We start from the raw sequence: 22,821 nt of genomic DNA, 5'->3' as shown, positions 1-22,821 counted from the left end.
GAAGGCAGTGCCAAAGTGGGCCCCACCTCTCAAGGTTCCACCTCAGCACGGTGATACAAGGGACCAGCCAATGAAACATTCTGGAAGCAAACCATTTCCAAACTATATAGTGCATCATTTCATTGGCCTCTAAAAATGGTCATATCAAGTAATTCCCCCCTCTCTATGACCAAGGAAACTGGAAAACTGAGATAATAGTAAATTCCTTGCCCCAGGCCCTACAGAGAGTAAAACATGGAGCAGGGCCAAGATTTCTAAGCAACTTCTCTTTCTCCTATAGCAGAAGGCCTCTCTGCTTGAAGCTTTTGCCTTAAAAAAACAGGAGCTGATGAGGGGCTGGGGGCGGGGCCGGGCTTTCAGCACTAGAGTTCAGGGACCCTGTGTGACATGTCAGTCGCAGCATCCTGATCCACTGGAGCCTGGAAGAGGACACCAACCTCAGTCACTAGGTGTCCCCTGGAGTGACTACTCATCTCAGTTTGCCAAAGTCTGTTCCATTTTAAAATGAAAAAATCCTGCATTCTGGGAAGCCCCTCCATCCCAGTATCCCTAGAGACCGCCGAAGCTTGGGCAGCAGAAGGAAGTTTCAGATTTCAGAGGGAACTTGGCCACCTGCCAGCCTGCATGGTGTGTCCCCAGCCTCCGAGTTGTGGTATGAAAATAGAGTAGGTCACTAGTACCCATGTTTGTTGTTCAGTTGAATCTTTTAAAATTGCCTTTTTTTTTTCTTTTTTGGTCAATAATATTATTATTATGCTTCTACTTAATACTTCTTCCTAGCACAATACTTACAAGCAGTAGGGAGATAATGAACATAAATTATCATATCACAATTACTTTTATTATTATGAAATGATCCTTTATTGTTGATAGCAAAGTACACACAGGGCTGCTTGACCAACAGCCTCACTCAGTGGGGAATCCTTGTTCTATGATATTTTTAGAACTTCCAGGAAAATGGTTATTCTTTTAAATTTTCTCATGTAAAATTTTTTCCTGCCCAAGATTAACAGTCATTCCAATGTCTATCAGATAACCAGAGAGCAAACTAACAAAATTGAAGCTTCTGACATCTGGTTTGCTCTTAAAACAAGAATATGCTTCTAAAGTTGCACTTAGATAGGTATCATGATGAAAATAAATAAATACATTCATTCAAAGACTCGTCAAACCAGAAGCAAACCACAGAAATGGCCCTACTTGGGACATTGGGAAATGTTGGAAAGTATACAGAAATGAGACCCCTGATTGCTAGAAATCATATTAACATTGTGTCACCCAAAACTATTTGTGTAATCAATTGGGTGGAAAATGTAATGATATGGCGCCGGTCTCCAACATTTCCAGACATATACAGAACAAAGAAGACTGGGCTCCTACCCTCCCATTCTTAAAAGAAAAAGGGAAGGGAAAGAAGAAGAAGAGAAAGCCCTAAAGAAAGGGCACAGTCTATCTTCTGTACCTGACACAAGCTCAGACAGGAGAGTGACTTAGAGCAGTTAAAATGGTGGCCTTTGGCCAAGGGCCACTCTGTGAACCTGCTCTGACTTATCAGAACTCTCACAGGCTATCCCTAAGAACTACAGCTTCTAGAAAATATGCTTCAAACATCCACACTCATTTTGCAAAAATAACATAAAAGATACAAACAGAAGTCCAGAGCCCTGAGAGCAAGAGAGTTGCCGGCTGCACCTTCATGAGATCAGCGGACATGCCCACGGTCTTCCTGTGCACAGAGCATGAACCGGACTCCCATGGCTTGTTCCTGAGTTTAAATTATATTTATATGACTCAATACTGATGTGTTAATTTGCAAATAATGCTTTTGTTCCCTTTATAACGTTGAAAATTGTCATCGCCTTTAGGAAAAGAAATTTTTTTCCAAGTGCCAAAGGACCAGCTAACAGTTTTGTACACGTCCAACACTCCAATAACTTTGGGAGCTACTACTGCTGCCAAAACCCTTTCAGAACATGGAAAAGGAGGTCTAGAGCCAGGCCAATTAGTCAGTTAGTGGGGACACCTGCTCCTCCTTCCCTCCACTTGCTTGCCAGGGGCAGCACACTGGCTCTTGACTGTGTGCTTTCCAGAACACCAGGCAGACAACTGCAATCACACACACACACACACACACACACACACACACACACACACACACATGCTGGCCTCTGGAATTATCCACACTGATGGGGTCATGGTAAAAGGCAATGAAGAACTCTGCCCCAAAGAAAGGAAAAGGCAGAATCCACAAAGGTTTCAAATTGTGGCAGTGAATTAGGAGCAAGTCAAACAGGGAAGCAGAGCAAGGACTCACTTTTTTTTTTTCTTGAAGTCACTTTTCAAAATGCAACAATGGTGCAGGTACAGACTAAATTCAAATGTGAGACCATCTGAAACCCACCAACCCCAGCCACTACCTAAATGCAAAGGCATGCAATCTGAAAGTTTTCCAGGCCTCGTGAAGTTCTCAGAGAGCCTACCCTGAAATCCAGAACATGATAATGATGAGGATGAAGGAGAGGAGGAAGACAGGAGATAGTCTTTATTAAGCACTGAACAAGGCATTGTTTTAAAAGCTCTTGTGATGCTGAGGATTGAAACCCAGGGCTTCTCACATGCTAGGCAAGTGCTCTGCCACTGAGCTCCATCCTGCCCTTCCTGCAGACTTGCTCAGCCTAAAACCTGGGGTTCACTGTCCACAATTGAGCCCAGGCTGCCACTTGAACAGAGCAGGACTTTCCCCAGGTCTTAAGGTCTCCCTGAGTCTCAGGATCTCCATCAATAAAATGGGAAGGGTAACAATACCCTCTGAAATAATTGTGAGAATTACACGCGACAATGGATGGGTGAAGGCCCTGGAATTTTAAAACATTCTATTGATATTATTTTATCTGAAGTGAAGAAAGCTGTGCTGTCTCAGAAAATACATAAAAATCTCAAGTGATATAGATGGCTAAAATGCCCAATTTTTGATATCACATGATTTAATAGCATTAGCAATTCAAATGTTAAGTAATTTCAAGCTATATATTGCCTTCACATTTTTATGTACTTATATAGAGAACCTAACTTAATGGAAAATGGGATAATCTGACTCCTCTTTTACTTTTAGGCCCCTTCAAAAGTAAAAATAAATAAATAAATAAAAATAAAAGGAACTTTGAAAGGGAAGTTGTCTGAAAAGGAGGGCAATCTCATTTTCTTGAAGTCACTTCTCAAAATGCAGCAATGCTGCAGGTACATAAATTCAAAACTCAGTGATAGCACCCCAAAAATCCCATACGGCATAAACAATACATTAGTCTCCTCTTATCCTCAAGGGATATGTTCCAAGACCCCATTGGATACCTAAAACCGCAGGTAGTACCTAACCCTCTATGTTCTATTTTTCCAAGTACTAAACTAGAGGTTAGTTTATAAATTAGGCATGGTAAGAGATTAACAATAATAACTGATAATAAAATAGAACAAGTATAGCAATATATCATAATGAAAGTTACTTAAAACTTATAAATTGCTTTTTTCTGGAATTTTCCATTTAATATTTTCAGACCAAGTTCTATCTTGTGTAACTGGAACCACAGAAAGTAAATCTGCAGATATAGGAGAACTACTGTATTTCCTCTTGTTCTTTGATTTTTCTAAGTTAAAATATGCTAAGTTTGTCTTTCTTTTTTGTTACCTTAAATATAAGCACATTAATTATGTTAAATAATAAACTACAGAGTGTTATCATTATTGTTATTACCATTAATTAACTTGCACTGATTAATTTGAGCCAATTATTAGATTGGGTCTCATTTTGAGACCCAGTGGGGTAATTGGGTCCCATTTTGAGACCCAACTTAATGTCAAAATCAGGTCGCAGAGCCATGGGGTCGCATTCAAGTCATGGACCACCATCCCAACCCCAATTGCTTTGTTCATCTCTTTGTCCCAGAACATATTTAGCCTTTGGGCAGCAAAGGACCACTGAAAGATCGCATAGCCTCAAGAGGCACCAACCAGGATGAGCCCTTCCTGATTCTGAGCCTCTGTCTGCCTTCCTTAACTTCGACCCATAATCCTAATGCTTCCATCTGGAGCAAGGCCTAAGATCCGTTCTTCTTGGTATGAAGAGAACTACCATATTCTCCATCCTTCTCTTCCTCCAAATCTAAAACATTGAATTGAATTAGTTCCTCTTAAAGTACAACATCTGGAATCCCTTGCCAACCTGGTTACACTTCTCTGGATGCACTTTCATGAGTCCTCCCAAATAGGTATGCTAGTCCAAGCATCCTTTAAGTTGTACAAGTTACAATGAAACTCCTCTTGTGAGTAAGTATTCCTTCTATTACTGCAACTCAAATTTGCACACATTTTACTGTTTCTTTGTTTGAGAATAGGTGTTTATTTAAGAATATTCATTTTGTTCCAAGTGTGTATCAAGTTTCTTCCCTTACAGTTGGAGCTATCATAAAATTTCTCTTTAAATTTTTCAAAAACTTTCTTGACATTTTCATTTAAATTCAGCATTCGTGTGTTCCTCATGGTTAAAAAGAAGAAAACGACATGTGTCTTACTACTATTTTTTTTTAAACAAGTCACAAATCTCTACAAAAAGCAGGACATTTTTGAAGAATACTATGCAGTCAAAGGAAAAATAACTTTTAATCTTTAAAATATAGACTAGCTAGCTGGGCACAGTGATGCATACCTGTAATTCCAGCTATTCAGGAGGCTGAGGCAGTAGGATCAAAATTTCAAGGTCAGCCTGGGGAACTTAGGAAGACCCTGTCTCAAAATAAAAAATGAAAAGGGCCAGGAGGTGTAACTCATTGATAGAGTACCACTCAGTTTAATCTCCAGTACTGGGGGAGAAAAAGGAAATAGAGAAAAAGAGAGAAAGAGAGAGGGGTGGGGGTGGGGGGACACTAGGTAGATGCCTTGGAAGGAAGGGCCCACCATAAGGAACTGAAATTAGATTCTGTACCAACCCAATTTAGAATATTTTTAGTAGGAAAAGTCTTAGCTAAACGTTTGACAATCATAAGCCAACTAGGTGAGCGCTGCAGTCAGGCGAGCTTTAAAGGTGTTTTATTATAACTTTGGAACTTAGCATGGTACCTGGAGCATGGCAGGTATTTGGAATCAGGCTCTATTCTAGAAGCCAGGCACACACCTGTGAATAATGCTGACACAGTTCTCCAAGTACACACAGCTGACATCTGCAAGCACACTTGTGATGATGTGTTTGGCAGTGATGTGCATCAACCAATTCATAAAAGTAAAGCTACAGAAACTCACATTCCCCCCTCATTTTCAAAAAGAACAAATCATGTAACTATGATCTTATAGACATACTATGCAATAGAAACGCCTCAGGGTTTCTTGTCCTTGGAATATCATTGATATTCTAGGAATAAAATCAAACATTTTAGGCCTCAAAGTAGAAAAATATTAGTGTCATCTTGGATCTGTCTGCTTAACAAACTAGGGTCAATGTACTGAGTCATTTGTGCAGTGGTAGTAAGTGACCTAGCTTTTTAAGAATACATGTTTTATATTCTCTAAGAGTGTTCAGTCAGAGGGTTTATCCAAAGTCATCACTTTACAGAGAAGGAAATTGAGGCTGGAGACAGTGACAGGCTTGGCTGAGCCAGCACAGTGAATAAGGGTCATTGCAGTTGACCTTCTAGGTCCCCCAGTCCTATCCACACTGCTGCTCACCCCAGTCTCTCCCTGTCACTTCTGGACAGGGGAAAAGGAGATGAACAACTACAATTTAAAAACAAACAAAACAAAACAAAAAAACCATGAGAACATTTTAATATGCTTGCCTAAAACTCTAGATCTGAAATGATGTTGAAAGAGGCAAAAGTGAAAGTTTGTATAAAGTAGAGCTTGCTCTAAAAACTATGGATCTTATGCTAGACACAGCCTGGAAGGTGAAGTTCAAACACTTGGTAGAATGTTGCATCCACTTCATATCAATCATCACCAGTGTCCATGGTTCACGAGGTCACAGGTTCCTGGCAACTGGCACATGCCATCAAAGAAACAGAAATTAACCTCTGTGATACTGTACCTTGCATCTGCTTTTTTAGTAACTAAATTTGGTCATAATATTTAGTTTGAATAGAAAACAATGGATGGATATGAAAGTTCTGTGGACATCTTGAAGAATATAAGAAAATAGATACATTCCTGATATGATACTTCAGTGGCTGTGGTCATAACTAGCCTGACTTTTACTTAACTAGTCAAGAATATTTTTATCTTCACCCAAAATTTTACCCTGTCACTTATCAAAACTAACTTTAAATTTTATATCTAAACATCTATCTAGGCAATATAAATAATAAAATATATTGATAATTTTAATCTATGATCAGTTTACTCTTAACTGAAATTCTATAACTAAAATGAATATGTGGGCCAGGGAGGTTGTAGAGTACTTGCCAACAGGCACAAGGCCCTGGGTTCCATCTCCAGCATCGCAAAAAATAAAACAATAGGAATGTCCCTGGGTAACTTATGTCAGTGTAGTCTTTGCTCAAAATATTTGTGGAGCCAGTCTTTAGGAAATGCCTACACAGCCAGATTACAACCCTTGCAAGACAATCACTGGAATTACTTGAAAGTCACACCTCATTTGTAACCAATGATGATTTCATCTGGCTTGTTCATCTACTCACCCCTCAGATTTGTACTTACTTGGCTATTTCCAAAAATCAAATTCATTCTCAAAAGAGAAACAATTGCTCATACTAAAGTTGCTTTACAAAGACTCTGACATGATCCTTGGATGGGCTTTTCTTCACCATCCCTGCGGGGACACAGAACAAACAGAAGGGGGAAAAGTTAGGCCCAACAGGGACCTGCTCAGGGAGCTCTCAGTGTGGACAGGAGCATTAACCAGGCCCCCAGGGGTCCTGGTCACGGGCCAAGGACTGTCCCATCCATTGAATGGCCCAGATATCAGTGGTGCCAGGCTGACCCATCTAGCTAGGGAGGCTGAGGCTCTTTCACTTCAAACAGGGCCATAAATACTGAGAGCAATGGCCCCAGCTTCAGGCTGTTCTGGCTTAAATCCCAGCTCCAAAACCTTCTGGCTGTGTGAATGATTTTATACTCTTGGATAAAGTCTGTTACTAAATGTAATCACTAAATGTAGTTTTAACTAGGTTTATATCATGTCTATTTTCTATTCCACATAACAACGGAGGATGCATGGTCTAATAGTCACAGTCATGGACTCTCAAAAGTCACAGGATCCTATGCCCAGTCCCAACTCTTCCACTGACCTTAGCAAGCTAAAACTCCATTTTCTTCCCGTAATACTACCTCCTCCTTCAATTATCTCTCTTAAATAAGATAATTAAAGCACTCACTAATTGTTAGCTATGATTGTTGTTTGGATTTATGAAGAAATGAGATGAGTAAGATCCAGTCCCTACCTCTAAGTTGGTCAAAAGCTCCCAGGGGAGCTGGGGAACAACAGATCAGAAATCAATTATAACTGCAATAGGTCCAGTAGCAGAGAGGATACTTGGTTCTGTGTGAAACAAAGTAGAAAATGCTCCTATCTGCTGCAGGGTAGACAGGAGGTTTAAAAAAAAAAAAAAAAAAAAAAAAGTCTTCTGAGAAAAATGCCTTTAAACATTGTCTTGAGCAATGGGTAGGAATTTCCACTGGTGGAAACAGCAAAGGCACAGAGTTAAGCCAGCCATGGGGACCAGAAGTTGCATACTGCTCTAGAGCATGGGAAAGCAATTTTACAGTCAGATGAGATGGCAGCAGCCATTGGGAAGGAGTGGATTATCATTGGGAGCTCAGGATCTGAGGCCAGACTGCCCAAGTTTGAGTTCAGTTTAGGAGTTTACTAATTTGGTATGATCTTGGGTAAAGTAATTACCTCTCTGTTCCTCAGTGTCCTCAGGAAAAATGGAGCATGGTGGCACCTATCTCATTAAGGTTATTGTAAGGATTTAACAAATTGATGTGTGTGAAGTGCCTAGTGCCATGGCTAGTGCAGATTAAGTGTTCAACGAATTCAGCTGTTAAGACTAACGATCTTCATTTGACCACAGACAGCCTGACTACAACAGGCAGAAAACATGGGCTGGTTACATGAGAAGAGGGTTGGCATAAGCAGGCAGAGCACTGGCACCCTGTCCACCAGCTGTCAAGGACAAGGCCACAAGCCTGAACAGAGAGGTGAATTGAAGGGATTCTGGGGAAAAACAGGCAGATACTAAAGGCTAAATCCAAAAGGGACAGAGCATTCTCCTACTGAGATGATAATCCCGGGCACATTGGTTCCTGTGCCGCAGGGGCTGGGTTTGAAATTGCAAATACCCTCATCAAGATTTACTTTCCACCAGGCTTAGTTCAGCTGTGGAAGACGCTGGGCTAAGATGCAAGGGAGGAAAAATGAAGATAGGATCTTTTAAACAATTGAAGAATCTTTCGAAGCATTTATTTGCATGTGACCTAGTAAAAATTCCAACACTTTAATTTACCGGTTGTATTGGGATAAAATACAAGAACTGTAATGGCATTATTAAAAATAAGCTTTGTGCTTTTTCCTAGTTGTGAGATAAATAATTGTACTCCAGCAGAAGAACGTGGGAGAATCCCAGTGTATTCTTGACATTTAACAATCAGCAATGGCATCCCTTGCTTTCATCATTGGATTTTATAGAATATTTATTTGTTGGGGAAAAAGTTGAATTAGCTTGATGACATAGTCTCTGATCTATCAAGGGTATGATTATTTATAATTCATTAAGGAACTTTTTTTTAATTAAGGAACTTTTTAATAATCTGATTTTCCAATTAATATTTGACCAAACCTCGCTTTGTCTATAATTTCTAAAAATTTGTCATCCAAATGTGGTTAACAGGTTGTCATCAGCCTGGGTGCACTTAGTATTACACTTCCCCCTTGTGGTGAATATGAAAAACTGTAGCCTTACTTTTTTATATCCCTTTCAATTCATTGTACCATGCTTTATATATCCTTGTTAACTGCCTTAAATACCTTCTGGAAAAAATGCAAAGTCTAAATAAATAGGTTAAAAAATGAGATTGGCAGTGTTACCGAGGAATTAAATAGAGTTTAGAAAACCCATCTGCCTGTATTCAAATCTCAAGTCTTCTATTTGACCAACTGTGAGAATCTGGAGGAGCTACTGAGATGGAGGCTCTCTCTCCATACTTAGTTCCTCACCTGTAAAGTGAGGCTACCAATAGTCTACACCTCCTCGTGTTGATATTCAGATTGAATGAGCCAACATATGGAAATCGCTAACAGCAGCATCTTGTACCTAAGTGTCATTCAAAATGAGAGCTATTGCTCTGGCCTAAAACACTGTAGCCTTATAGATAAGCTATAGACCACTCTTGGGCCCCCATAACAGAAGCTCTCAGGGACCCACAGAATCCTTCCCCCTGGTAACTAGCCCAAGACCACATCTTTTTGGTAAGACTTGTTGGTACAGAGTACGAAAACTGTCACTGCAACCATTTGGTCTCATTGGACAGTTGAGCAGCTTGAGACCCAAAGAATGGATGATTCAGATCTCCTGGTACATTTCCACGCTGTTATAACAGCTTAATCCCCTGAATCCTCATAAATGCAAGTTATTTCCATAAAGAGAAAAGGAAAAAACTATGACCAGCCAGCCATAGGTTACCCATCCCCTGATTTCCACGTGCCACTACAGAAATTGCTGTGATACCAAAGCCAATCCACAGGCACAGAAATCTGAAGATCCAAAAGGGACATATCTTTAAAGACAGAAATGCTTTCTGACCCCCAATTTTAAGAATGCAACCATTTTCAAGAGGATGAGTTTAAGAACTAGCCTTGTAGAAGGATGCAGGGCAATGAGGTTGGTAATTCTAGGCAATTAATATTACTCAAGCTAACTGTACCATTTCCAGCACGATGTCATGTCTAATTCAGTGGGCCCTGCAACATGTTTGGAACTTGTGTTCCCTGTGACTATGATACACCACCATGATCCATCTTCAGACCTGCCAATCAACCCTCTCTGATCAAAGTGTAAAGACCCAGAATGCTCAGAGCCATAGAAGATGACTCCAACCAAGGGACAAGAGAGCCCCCTGTGGGATCTGCTGAGGACCTTGTGGCAGTGACAACTGCTTTCACCCAACCCTTCTCCTTCTCCTGCACGGGTGCTATGGAGAGAACACACCCAGAAACTCGCTGCATAGTAATCTCAGTCTGCTCCCCAGAAAACCCAAGCTGCAACACCCCTTTTCTGATATACAAATCTTGCATTTCACTGTTCTTGACCGCTCTGGGATTTTGTGGAGGGAAGGGAGAGAATTTAAATTTAAAATAAATCCAACTATGTATTTAACTTCTCTGATCTGAAGAAAGTACATGCTTAATATCCAGAAGACTTTTTAAAACTCTTCCCCCATTTCTACTATATAAATTACATTCCACATATATGGCTGTTCCTCACCAAACATAATTTGCAACGGACTGAATGCTTATGTCCCCTGAAGTTTCATATGTTGGAATGGTGTCCACCCCCACACACCCCAGGTGATATTAGGAGGTAGGGCCTTTGGGGTGAATTAGATTATGAGGCTGAAGCCTTCCCAATTAGGATTAGTTAGCACTCTTGTAGATCCCTGAGAGCCTAGTAACCTTCTACCATCTGAGTACCCAGCAGGACACTGTGTATGAACCAGAAAGCAGGCTCTCAGCAGACATTGAGCCTTCTGGCACTTTGATCTTAGACTTCCCAGGCTCTAGAACGGTGAAATAAATTTTTGTCAATTAGCTACCCAGTGTATTATATTGTTATATATAGTAGCCTGAGGCCAGGGCAAGTTTGAGGCCAGCCTCAGCAACTTAGGGAGATCACATCAATTTTTTTTTTTTTTAAATGTAAGTACTGGCAATGTAGCTCAGTGGTAGAGCATTTGCCTAGTATGCAGTAGCCCCTGGTTCAATCCTGAGTGGAAAAAAACATAAAGTAATCACATATGAATTTATGAATACAATTTGGATATTAGGTAACTTATTTACAGATTCATGATGAAAGCCTGAACTAAATTCCCAACTCTCTGACCTCTATACTGAACACAAGTCACCAGGTACCCAAGCTCAGACCACTAGAGAGGCTTGCCGGGGGTGCGGGGAAAGGGGAGGATTTTAGGGTCCCTGGCACCATTAGTCAAAACTTCTGAACAGAGGGGTATCCAAGGTCAACTTGATTCCAATACATCATTGGTATTAAAATGTGTTTGGGGAAGGCAGGAAATTCATTCTGAAGTAGAACAGAAAACTCAAAATCATCAATAAAACAACTTGAGGTTTATCAGGAAACACTTCCCATGGCCAAGGACAGCATCATTCAAGGTTTCTGCTGATTGTTGGGGGAGGGGACATGATTATACTTTTGAACAAAGAAACTAAAAAACAAAATGCAAGCCTACCTTGGGGAACAGAAAGCAGTTATTTCAGGGGAAAGATTTCTGTTATAAGGACAATGACACAAGGCAGGGTGAGGAAACAGGGCAGAAACAATACCAAACTACTGACAGCAGCATAAGATCAGAAAACCACATCAGCTAGCAGACCTCATACCCTACTATATTGCTGTACCGTTACAAGTGCTTTGGCCACAAGTAGCAGAAGACCCAGGAGGCAGGTTTTTCTAAGATAATCTTTCTAACAAGTCTGGTTAGTCTTGCTAGTGTGGTTAAACAACTCAGAATGTCAGGGTTTGCACCTCAGTGACCCAAAGCCTCTTCCCCACAGACATAAGATGATAACCGCATGACCACAACCAAATGGCAGGTACCGGGAAAATGGAGTTGGAAATGGAAATGGGACCGGGCAACCAACCCTCTGCCACAGCAAGAGAACAGCAGCCTAAACTTTTCAGAAAGTGGAGAGCCTGGCAAAATGGCTGAGTCCACTGAGATGGTTTCTAACTCCCTGGCTGTTGCACAGACTGATAAGTTTCCATATCACATCAGCATGTGGGTGAAGATGGACAAGATCTTATGTCAAACGTGTTTCCTTTTTATTTCCCAAGAAACTACCTACAGAACTCCCTCTCTCTGACACATTGTGAGTAGTGAGAAAGCATTCATCTGAATTGCTACAAAACACAATCATGTTCAAAAGACACATTTATTGTACAATCTATTTGCAAAAGAACAATGTATAAATGTAATAGGGAATGAAAGAAACAGATGTCAGGCATACATGTTTACATCACAAGTGCAGGCAAAACATGTCAAGAAGATTCTTTAAATACTTGTATCACTTAAACAAAATCTGTGTCCAAGACTAATTTATTATCTCAGGAAGAAGTTTCAAAAAGCTTAACCCTATGATTAAAACTAAGAGTTTCTTAATAAATTATAATTTTATCTTCTTTGAAAATCTCCAAGTTGCTGGAGGCCATGTAAGCCAGATCACTACCAATTTTTAAAAGATTCAAAGGCTTTTAAACTGGGAAGTCAGAATTGCTGAGGACAATTGTTGGAACGTATAGTCAGCTTTCGATGTTGACATACATGGGAAAAAATCCATACACCTAACTCTCTTCAGTAGTCAGTTAACTGCAGAATCTCCAAAACCAGAGACAGGTATTCTTCCTCAGACCAGGGCCCTAAAATGTCCCAGGATATAGGCTTCATTCAACAATCCTGGGCAGAGGAGTTGATCCTGTGAAAGGTAGCGAAAGACATGCCGCCATATTTCTGCATCTTTTTTCCAAGTGAAGACAGAATTTTTGTGCCCAATACTTTGTCCAACAGCTTTTGTGCATTATCAGCTCTTCCCTCAGATCACTGTCCTTCTGTCTGTGAAATGTGATGTTCAAACTGAAATAAAACAAATGTTCAACACAGAAATTATTCAAATATAGAAAAAGAATGGCAAGAAAAACACCAGGTGACCCCAATGTTTAATTCACTCGATGGTAAATAGCGATTTGAGGGTAGGCCACATCAGGCACTATTCTCAGCGCTTAAGACACAGAAGTGTGCAAAGACACTCTCCACCATGGAGAATGTGTTAGCTTTGTGATACTATAATGAAATATCTAAGGCAATTAACTTATAAAGATAAATGGTTTCTCTTGGCTCATGGTTCTGGAAGTCCCAGTCCAAGATCAAAAAGCCCCATTGCTTTGGGCCTCTGCAAGGGTAGCACATCATACAGGAATGTATAGTGGAGCCAAACTGTTCACCTCATGAGCTGGGAAGAAGAAAAAGACATAAAGGGGCCAGAGTCCCACACTTCCCTTTTAAAGGCATGCCCCCAGTGACCCGAGGACTTCCCAGTAGGCTCACAGCACCTCCCAAGAGGACCACCCTATAGACTATGCTTTAATACATGAACTTTTGGGGGACACTGACATATTCAAACCATAGCAGAATGAGCTCCCAGTCAACTAAAATTTAAGTCCCTCTCTCGAGCCTGAAACTAGGTGTTATAAAATATACAAAAGGATGTTTTTGATTCTTCCACTAAAAGGCTCAGAGTTGATTGGAAAGAAAATACTAAGGGACACTGAACAAACAGCAAACAGTATATGACAACCCAGTAATACTTTACTGAACACTGCCACTGGGAACACATTCCAGTGTGTCCCATTTAAATTAATTTCTTAGATAACTGAGACTTTTCAAACATCTAGAATTTTAATATACTAAGCTCTAATCTGTTCTCCTTAGATGAAAGATTATGGGGAGTGAAAGTTCATTTTCCTCATATGTAAAACAAGCAATATTTACATTATTTTTTTCTTTTAGAGTATTCCTATAAGGATCAAACAAGAGTTTAAAAAAAAAAAAAAAATAGCTCTCCCTCAGTATCCATAGAGGATTTGTTCCGGGACCCCCAGGAGTACCAAAATCCACAGATGTACAGGTCCCTCATATAAAATGACATATCTTGCTATATAAACCTAAACACATTCGTCTGTATAAATTAAATCATCCCTAGATTACTTGTAATGCCAATACAGTATAAACACTCTGTAAATAGTAGTTGTCCTATATTGTTAAAGAATAATGACAAGAAAAACTTCTAGAGGCTCAGTAAGATATAGGGTTTTTGTTATTGTTTTCAAAATTTTTCTTCATGGCTGGTTGAATCCATGAATGCAAAACCTATAAATGGCCTTTATCTTGCAAATTATAAATTGCTATATAAATGTTTAGTATTTGACACATTTGCATTTTAGTAAACTATATACTTTTCTTCTTAAATAGTCTTACAGTCTGCAGCTTGTAAGACTATTTAAGACTTCAGTAAGCCTTTCAGTCTTACTGAAAAAGAACATCATTTTCTGAGTCAATGTGCTCAGCATATGATGACTGGACACACACAGTGGACCTGAAAGCCTGCACCGTGGACTGTGAGGAGGGCCATTATGCTGAGTGCCCGTGTGCACTGCAGTTTCCCAGTCTCTGCTGCTGCAGGTCACTCAGCAATGATACCTACCTGACTTCAAACACTGTGCCTCTTCCACACTCCTCTCATTTCTAAGGCTTCTTCTATGTACTACCTCAACTAAATTCTGTGATGTGAACACCACCCAAAAAACATGTCTTTTTCAGCATCCAGTAAGCGTTGTCATTAAAGATAACTGTAATCCCATTTGCTTTGTTAAAAGTAGAGATAACATTCCATGCAACTAAATAATCCAGTCTTTATATATGACTGCATAAAATATTGGAGTGGTGCCATTTGATATGGTAAGGTTGAATATACTGCATGGTTCTTCTCTGGTCCTCTCAGCTTCAGACCCCCACTTCATGCTGCAGACTGTCATTAAGTTAGCGTCTATGTAGGATAAACAATTATAAACTTAGGCACATATCTTCTCCAAACCAAGTGTTTTATTTTGTAAGCTAAAGAACAATAAGCAATGCCAACAATTTATAGTCCATCCTGCATAATTACTTCAAGAGAACTTAAATATGAAGCTACATCACGAACAGCATACTTGAGAAAAACTTAGACGTTAAAATTTTATACTGTTATAGCTCACCCTTGAAGCTTCTGGACTAGAAAATGGAGAAGACTCCCAAGATCTATTAAATGGAGAAGAATCCCAAGATCTATTTTCTTTGTCAAAGGAGTCATCTTCTTGGGATGCAAATTTCTGCTTAAGTGCATGTGATATTAAGGACACAGGATCCCAATGTGAACTTCGTCTTTTCCTCTTATGAATGGGCCTACCACCAGGTGACCTGTTTTTAAAAATTGAGTAAATTAAAATTTTAATATTTAGAACTTGGAGGGCATAGTGAACAAGAAAAACAAGAAACCATGTGGGCTAGGGTTCTACCACAACTTGCTATAAACTGGGATTCCTGAAATATCACTGTGCTGAAAACCTTTATTTTTAATTTTCTAATTTTCCGATAAGTAGGAAAATTTAAATAAATATTTAAGACCTTTTAAAAGGACCAGAGTTCATAAGAAGAAAACCATTAGGCTGATTGTTCATCTGTCTGATCATTCATATATGATCTTCACTGAATGCCTACTGTTTCTCCATGCTACTTAGATTAGCACACAACTTAAACTTTATTAGTTCTGTCATTTTCCATTTAATATTTTCAGACCACAATTACCATGGGTAACTGAAACCATAAATAAATGACTTGGTTAACTGGAAAACACAACAGTGGATAAGCGGAAGACTAAGTGGACAAGGAAAGAGAAGGGTAGGGACAGGAAGGGTGGGAAAGGAAGGGAAGGGAGGGGAGGAGAGGACAGGAGAGGGGAGAACAGGGGAAGGGAAGGAGAAAGGAAGAAAGAAAGAAAGAAGAAATGGTCAAAAAAGAATTAAAGGGGCTGAGGACGTAGCTCAGTAGTAAAGTGCTTGCCTCGCATGTGTGAGGCACTGGGTTCAATCCTCAGCATCACATAAAAATAAGTAAAGATACTGTGTATTCATCTATAACTAAATAAACATGTTTTTAAAAAGAATTAAAAATGAGTATCTCTGGGAGGAGCATTCAGGGTGATGAGGAATAAGAAGAAAGACATCTGTCAACTTTCATAACCAATTTTTTTAAAAACGTCATTGACAAAAGTCTAGTTCTTTTTCCAAATTATGACAACATACCGTTCAATAGCACGGAGCTTGACCTTATTCATATCCTTTAGAATATCCAACATGTTTGGAACTTCTTTATTTCTCTGGCTTTTTGAATGATGACTATAATTGGTCTTAACAGCACCAGGGTGCTGCTTTTTCATTTCAGCTATTGGATTATCTGAGTCACAAATATTAGCAGATCCTAGTTGTATGGGAGGAAAACTTGAAGGCTGAGGAGAAGAAAAATGAGGAGGAAGCGGTGGTGGTGAAGGAGGAGAAAGCATTGCACTTGGAAACTGATCTGGTTCTACACTCAGTTCAGCGGTGGCCCGTGATGGCATTCTTCCCACACCAGGGGGCTCATCATTCAAGTCAAAGGAGCCTAAAAGCAAAGTAGTCTGTTGAAAAAACATTCAAAATTCTAACATATAAGAGTAATGAGAACCAAAACAAAACAATTCTGTAATGATGCTAAAACAGTGATATGATAGCCCAGAAGAATTAATCCCGTCTGTTTAGTAGCTTCTGTAAAGTCAAGCCAAATTGTGAATTCATTTGTAATTCAACTAGAAATTCTCCATGTAGGCAGGCCCTAAAGAATGTATTTTCAAGAGAAAGAGTTTTTCCATAATTCATATACAATTTGAACTTCACTCTGACATTTGAGAAGTAAACATTATTTTTTAGGTACAGATTATTTAACTTTTTCACAACAGATTTGCTTCTGAAGAACAGTGAGCAAACACAAATTACTTGACAAAAAAGTTGTATATTTATTTATTTTATGAGTTTATATAACTATTATATACTATGTACTTTATTTATGTATAAATTATTATAAACACATGCTATACACATCTTGATACTGTATAAATCATGCTTATATACTATATATATGCATATACATTATAAAATTTTTTAGCAGCTTTATTTACATATAGCCCTTTATGACCAAATCTGTTGTGGAAAGTTCTTAGTACCTATGTTGCTTTAAATTTTGGGTTTAAAGCAAGTTATATCTCTAAAAATTTAGAAAAGGATCATCTGAAAAATATTGTTCACCTGAACTTGGTGGAAGTGTAGTAACATTAAGTAAAAACTATAATGAGGCCACAAGCCCGTTTGCCTCTTTCAAACCAATGGATTCTTTCTTTTAATCTCCAATGTTCTGAAAGCTAGGAAAGCTTCTTAAAAGGGAAGAAATTTTTAATAAAAAAAAATGCAATCTTCAGGAGCAATAGCTAGATCTTTACACCAAAGTCACTCTCTCCATTTGTATCTTGTGATTTATTCTGAATAAACATCAGATATAATAAATCTATACACTCAAATTTTGTTATCATACATTTAATACTGTTCACAGTTCTTATTAAGAATTGTATTAACTCAATACCAATAATTATCATCTAGCTGAAACAAAAGTCCAACATATTACTCACCAGATTTTTTTCTATTTCTTAGTTCCTGCATTTCCACAATTGCTGCAATCTGAGAGCGAAGAAAAGTAAGCTCATCTTCAAGGGCAGCTATTTTTTTAATTGCAGCTTCATTTACAGGCAGATCATTTTTCACTGGTTTGTTCTGTCTTTGAGCTGATAACAGTGGATCCAAAACTGGTTGTAAAGGATGGGAAAACTCATTTTTTTCCTTTTCTTCATTTTTCCATGTACTATTTCTGTGGGTAGAAGGAAAAAGCAAAGAATGGAAGGGAGATTTTCAATCTAAAGAAAATAATATCTCTCATGAAAAGCAAGACAATAAAGCAGGGCTGCGGGTATAGCTCCATGTTAGAGCCCTTGTCTAGGATACACAAAGGCCCTGGGTTTGATCCCCAGCACTGAAAAGAAAAGACAACACCACAAAATCAGAGCAACTCTTTCCCCTGTGATCGTCTCTTTTCTCAATATGAAAAACAGAATACAGCCTCTAATAGATGGCCAATATGTAACTGGGAATGAAAGTTAACCTTTCTTTTAGATTGTACAATAAAAATAATTATCTTGTAATTGCTTAACCTATTACCTATTAACTTTAAACACAGTGTAAGTTAATTTTCCTAGAAATTCTGCAGAGGAGCTGAAGGGCCTTTTATTCAGGATTATGTTAGAGGTAAGGGAGCTAGTTTATGGTCTTCAAACTTTTTGAAAATTGACAAGCCAGTTTGACACATAATAAATTCAGCCAGAATCTTTTAATAACTGACATTCATTGTACTTATAGTCTGTATCTGAATATTCTAATACATAAGTTAGTTCTCCCTAAGAGACTAACATTCAATTTTAAAATACAGTCCTCTCTCAGTGTGTGTGTGGGTAACTGGTTCCAGGACACATGTAGATATTAAAATCCAAGAATGCTCAAGTACCTTATATAAAGAAGTACAATATTTGCACTTAACCTATGTATATCCTCCTGTATACTTTAAATCTTCTCTAGATTACTTAAAACACCTACACATCACTTCATTCTTGTAGACTTAGCATAGTATTTGAAGCACAGCAAATTCAAGATTATGCTGGGGATGTGGTTTAGTGGTAAAGCACCCCTGGATTCAAGCCCTGGTCTTCAAACTTTTTGAAAATTAACAAGCCAGTTTGACACATAATAAATTTAGCCAGAATCTTTTAGTAACTGACACTCATTATACTTACTGCCTGTATCTGAATATACTAATACATAAGTTAGTTCTCCCTAAGAGAAAAATAAAACTATAAAAAAAGAAAAACTATTAAAAGAGAGAGAGAGAGAGAGAGAGAGAGAGAAACCACCCACATAAGGAGGGATTAGTAAAACACAGCACAGGACAGAGTCAGAACAAAAAAGTTCAATCAACTTGAGCAAACTTTTAACACATGCAAGAATTCAGGTTATAGATTATGTCATATTTCCAAAATAAGCATATAAATTACCGAAATCTGAGATAACTGGCTTCTTCATCATTTGCCACACACAAAACATCAGCAAAAGATGGAACCATAGATCCACAATTATCAGATTCTACAGAGTTCAAGTGCGGGATCAACTAAAGCAAAAAAATAAAAAAGTCAGAGCTTTGCAGGGAGTCAGAGAAGGCACATGTCCCATATCCCATGGCATTAAATAAATTAACAACCCCAAAGAGAGAAAAGGAACAAAGTTCTTCAGTAGAAGCACATGCACCTGTTAGCAAGAAAAAATACTGGGGTCAATGCTATTCTGTAGCCTAAGCATGCAACTGTATTCTCTCCCCTAGTCACTCTTATCTATCATACAATGTAAAATAAAATAAGTTCTGGAGTCTTTCTTGCAACTGCCAGTTTTCTTTCTTCTTCTTCTTTTTTTTTTTTTTTTTTAATCTAATTACTTAAAAGAAACAGTAACCACAAAAGCAAATGCAAAATGACTTATATCCAGAGGTAAATTAAAGGTTCCTGGCTTACAGAAAACATTTCCTTTTGTTGTTCTACCCTAAATACTTAGAAGTACCTACAATTATTTTATACACTGGACTTAACTCATGGTAACTGACTTACCTCAAAAGCAGGTCTTCTACAAGGTTCTAAAGGAAGCATTTTCCCAATAATACGAACAATACTCCGAGTTGATCCATAATCTTTATTTTCCCAAGTCAGCAAAACCTATTTAAACATGAAGTATTACCTAAAATGTACACTAATTAAAATGTACATATCTAATATATATATATATATATATTCTCAAAGTATCTTTTTCATGAGGCTGGGTGTGTTATTTTAGTGGTAGAGAGCTTGCCAAACAAGCACAGGCCTTGAGTTTGATCCCCAGCATGAGGGTAAGTGTCTTCTTCAAAGAATTAAACTTTACTAATATTTGTCAGGAGGGCAAGGTGAGGAGAATGAGCTGGGTGTGGTGACACACACCTGCAACTCCAGCTACTTGGGAGGCTGAGCAGGAGGATCACAAGTTCAAGACCAGCCTCAACAATTAGCAAAACCATGTTATAAAATTGAACATTTTTTTAAAAGGCTAGGGACGAACCTCAGTCATAGAGCATTTGCCTAGCATGCATGAGACCCTAGCTTCAACCACCAGTACCGATTTAAAAAAAAAAAAAAAAAGATGAAAGTAAGCACATATAAACTTCATGACATGTTGTACTATGTCACCCAAAGTTATCTCTAATCTCTGAAATCCCCTGTATGACCACTTCTATTCCTTGCATATGACCTTGCCTCTGCTCTGAGTAAGCCAGATTTCAACATGATATCTCAACTTGATTTCCCTTGTGAAGTTATAAAGCTGCATCCATATTAAAGATTCTGCAGACTAACCTTTATTGTGGATACAGGGAATGAGGCATGATATCTTGGGCTATCTTTAGTCCCTTTTAATAGCCATTTCCTGTCAACCTCTGTATCTGATCTAATACCCTAACTTCTAGATAAAACTCTGAGAATGTATCACTAAGCTTGACACAGCTCTAGCCTCCATCAACCCTAAAGCTGAGAATGTGATAATATCTAAATCACATGGAAGAGATCTGCCCACCTTGGCGTAGCCCACCTAAGTGTTAATTTACAGCTTTCTTTGTTCTGTAACTATAAAAGCTCATGCAACCTCTTCCATGGTGTAACATCATTTCAGGTAATCTGAATTCATGTTCCCAGGCTATAGATACTCACATTTGGCTCAAAATAAACTTTTTTCTTATTTCCTTTAAAGCAGGATTGTTATTTTACATTAATACTCTCCATTCAAAATCTCTCTCCACTATCTCTCACTTTTATTCTATTCCTTAAGTTCAGACTGTTTCTCTTCTTCCTGAGGCTTATGTATTCAGATTCCCTGTCCAATTACCTTCTCCAAGACATTGTTCAATCACCCTCTCTCATTTGTACTTAGTGCAAATATGCTAAAAGTTGCCTCTAACTTTGAAAAGAAAATTCTAATCCTGCTGCCCCTTCAAATTGATGAAATCTCTCAATTTCTTCTCACAAGCAAACTATTCAAAAGAAGACTGCTGAAGACACTTCATATTCTTCAAACTATTCCACCCAATTAAATCCTATCTCCTCCTACAAAAATTCTTAAAGGCACCAATAACCCAGTAATAATAAGTAAATCTTCAACTGCTATCCAGTCCTCCCTGTCTTCAGTCTATCACTGAGATTTCAATGTTTCAAAAATATCTAATGACATCTGCCATTATATCATCAAAATCCATGGCTTCAGATATCAAAACAATGCAGCTAACTCCCAAATCCAAATCTCTCTTTTTTCCTAGCTTCTAGAACCAACTAAATAATTGTCTATGGGATATTTCTGTTTATATATTCCAACAACACCTCTAGCTCACCTTATCTCAAACCACTTTCTCATATTCTCCTACTAAGTTGTCTACTTACAATAATGGCGCCATCATTCTTCAATTTATTTTTGTTTAAAATCTTAGCATTATCCTTACTACTCTTCTAATTCACTCCACCAAATAGCAATGATGTGCCCATTTTGTAAGCCACTATGCTATGTGGTCTTTCTTATAGTCAATCTCTTATTATAGTTATATTTGTTTCTTATTGCCCATATTTTAAACATAATGAATACAAGAACCGTGTATTGCCTCTAAATGATCTGCAGAACCAAGAACACTTTTCAATGTTGATGTTCAACAAGTAGACAAAATTGGACTTGCTTATAATTCCCAAGCCTAAGTCATCCTCTCACCCTCAGATTTATTCTGAATTGCTGAGCTTCAATTTTGCCATTGTACACCCAAACATCAAACTGCTCATGAATTACTTTATCTATGCAATAAATATAATTCTGTAAAGGTCATGTCTTTATTGTGCCTTCATCTTCTTTTGACATTTGACCCAGGAAGTAAAAAGGTTCTCAATAATCTTATCCACCCTTTTCTAATTCAAACTATCAAAACTATACTGTACTAACTCACCTGTGTTCCACCTAAAGAGAATAACAATTTTGCCTTAAATGTTTACATACAAATTATTTTAAAAAATAAGACAGAATAACAAAGACAGCAGAATCATTCAAATGTATTAAGACATTACCTGGTCTATGGGAACACCAAAATATGCCAGCATCTCTCTTAAGATATTCAGTATGAGAGACATTGAAGAAAATTCAAGGAAACATTATCAGTTTCCTGGTACCTTTGGGAAAAATTGTAGAAAGTATTACTCTTAACAAATAATTGCCACATAAACTACATTAAATAGCTTAGAAGGGACCTTTCATTACACCACCAACTAATTTCTCCTGGCCAGCACCATTCTTGCAATGCTGGGGACCGAACCCAGGGACTCTACCACTGAGCTACATTCCCAGCCTTTTTGGTTTTTTAATTTTTGCTGTTTTGAGACAGGGTCTGCTAAGTTGCCCAAGCTAGTCTCAAACTTGTGATCTTCCTGCTTCAGCCTCCCAAGTTCTGGCCAGCATCAAGGAGAGAAAGAAATATTGTTGGAGGTGGGGGAAGTATAAACAAAACTTTTATTTAATCTTCTAAGTTACACTCAAATTTTATAAGATGCCTGATTACATAAAAGAGACGTAGCAGGGAAAGGTTTTAAGTCAGTTTGCGATAGGGAAGCTCAGTCCATCCTTAATGCTCTCTGCAGTGGCTCAGAAGAGGGATGAGTTTAGGTGACCTTGAAAGAGGGCAGGGACCTGTCTCATTGCTCTTAAAAAATAATAATAATAATAGAAGACTGGTATCTCTTCTCACAAATTTAGCTGAGTA

General features: G+C 38.3%; 1 protein-coding gene across 1 annotated transcript; it reads right to left on the bottom strand.

Moving 5' to 3' along the window:
- Window positions 1–12,750: 12,750 nt before the first annotated feature.
- On the bottom strand, window positions 12,751–22,210 carry Mtfr2 (mitochondrial fission regulator 2). Its single transcript, XM_076859702.1, has 7 exons — window positions 22,133–22,210; window positions 19,616–19,720; window positions 19,013–19,125; window positions 17,543–17,778; window positions 16,131–16,485; window positions 15,045–15,246; window positions 12,751–12,867 (listed from the first exon to the last, which is right to left on the bottom strand). Exons 1-7 carry the CDS (start codon window positions 22,193–22,195, stop codon window positions 12,832–12,834), a joined length of 1,110 nt encoding a protein of 369 aa, XP_076715817.1. The 5' UTR covers window positions 22,196–22,210; the 3' UTR covers window positions 12,751–12,831.
- Between the last annotated feature and the right edge of the window lie 611 nt (window positions 22,211–22,821).

This window comes from Callospermophilus lateralis, chromosome 6, assembly GCF_048772815.1.
Source record: "Callospermophilus lateralis isolate mCalLat2 chromosome 6, mCalLat2.hap1, whole genome shotgun sequence".
Classification (NCBI taxonomy): Eukaryota; Metazoa; Chordata; class Mammalia; order Rodentia; family Sciuridae; genus Callospermophilus; species Callospermophilus lateralis.
This window is presented reverse-complemented; position numbering and strand designations above follow the sequence as displayed.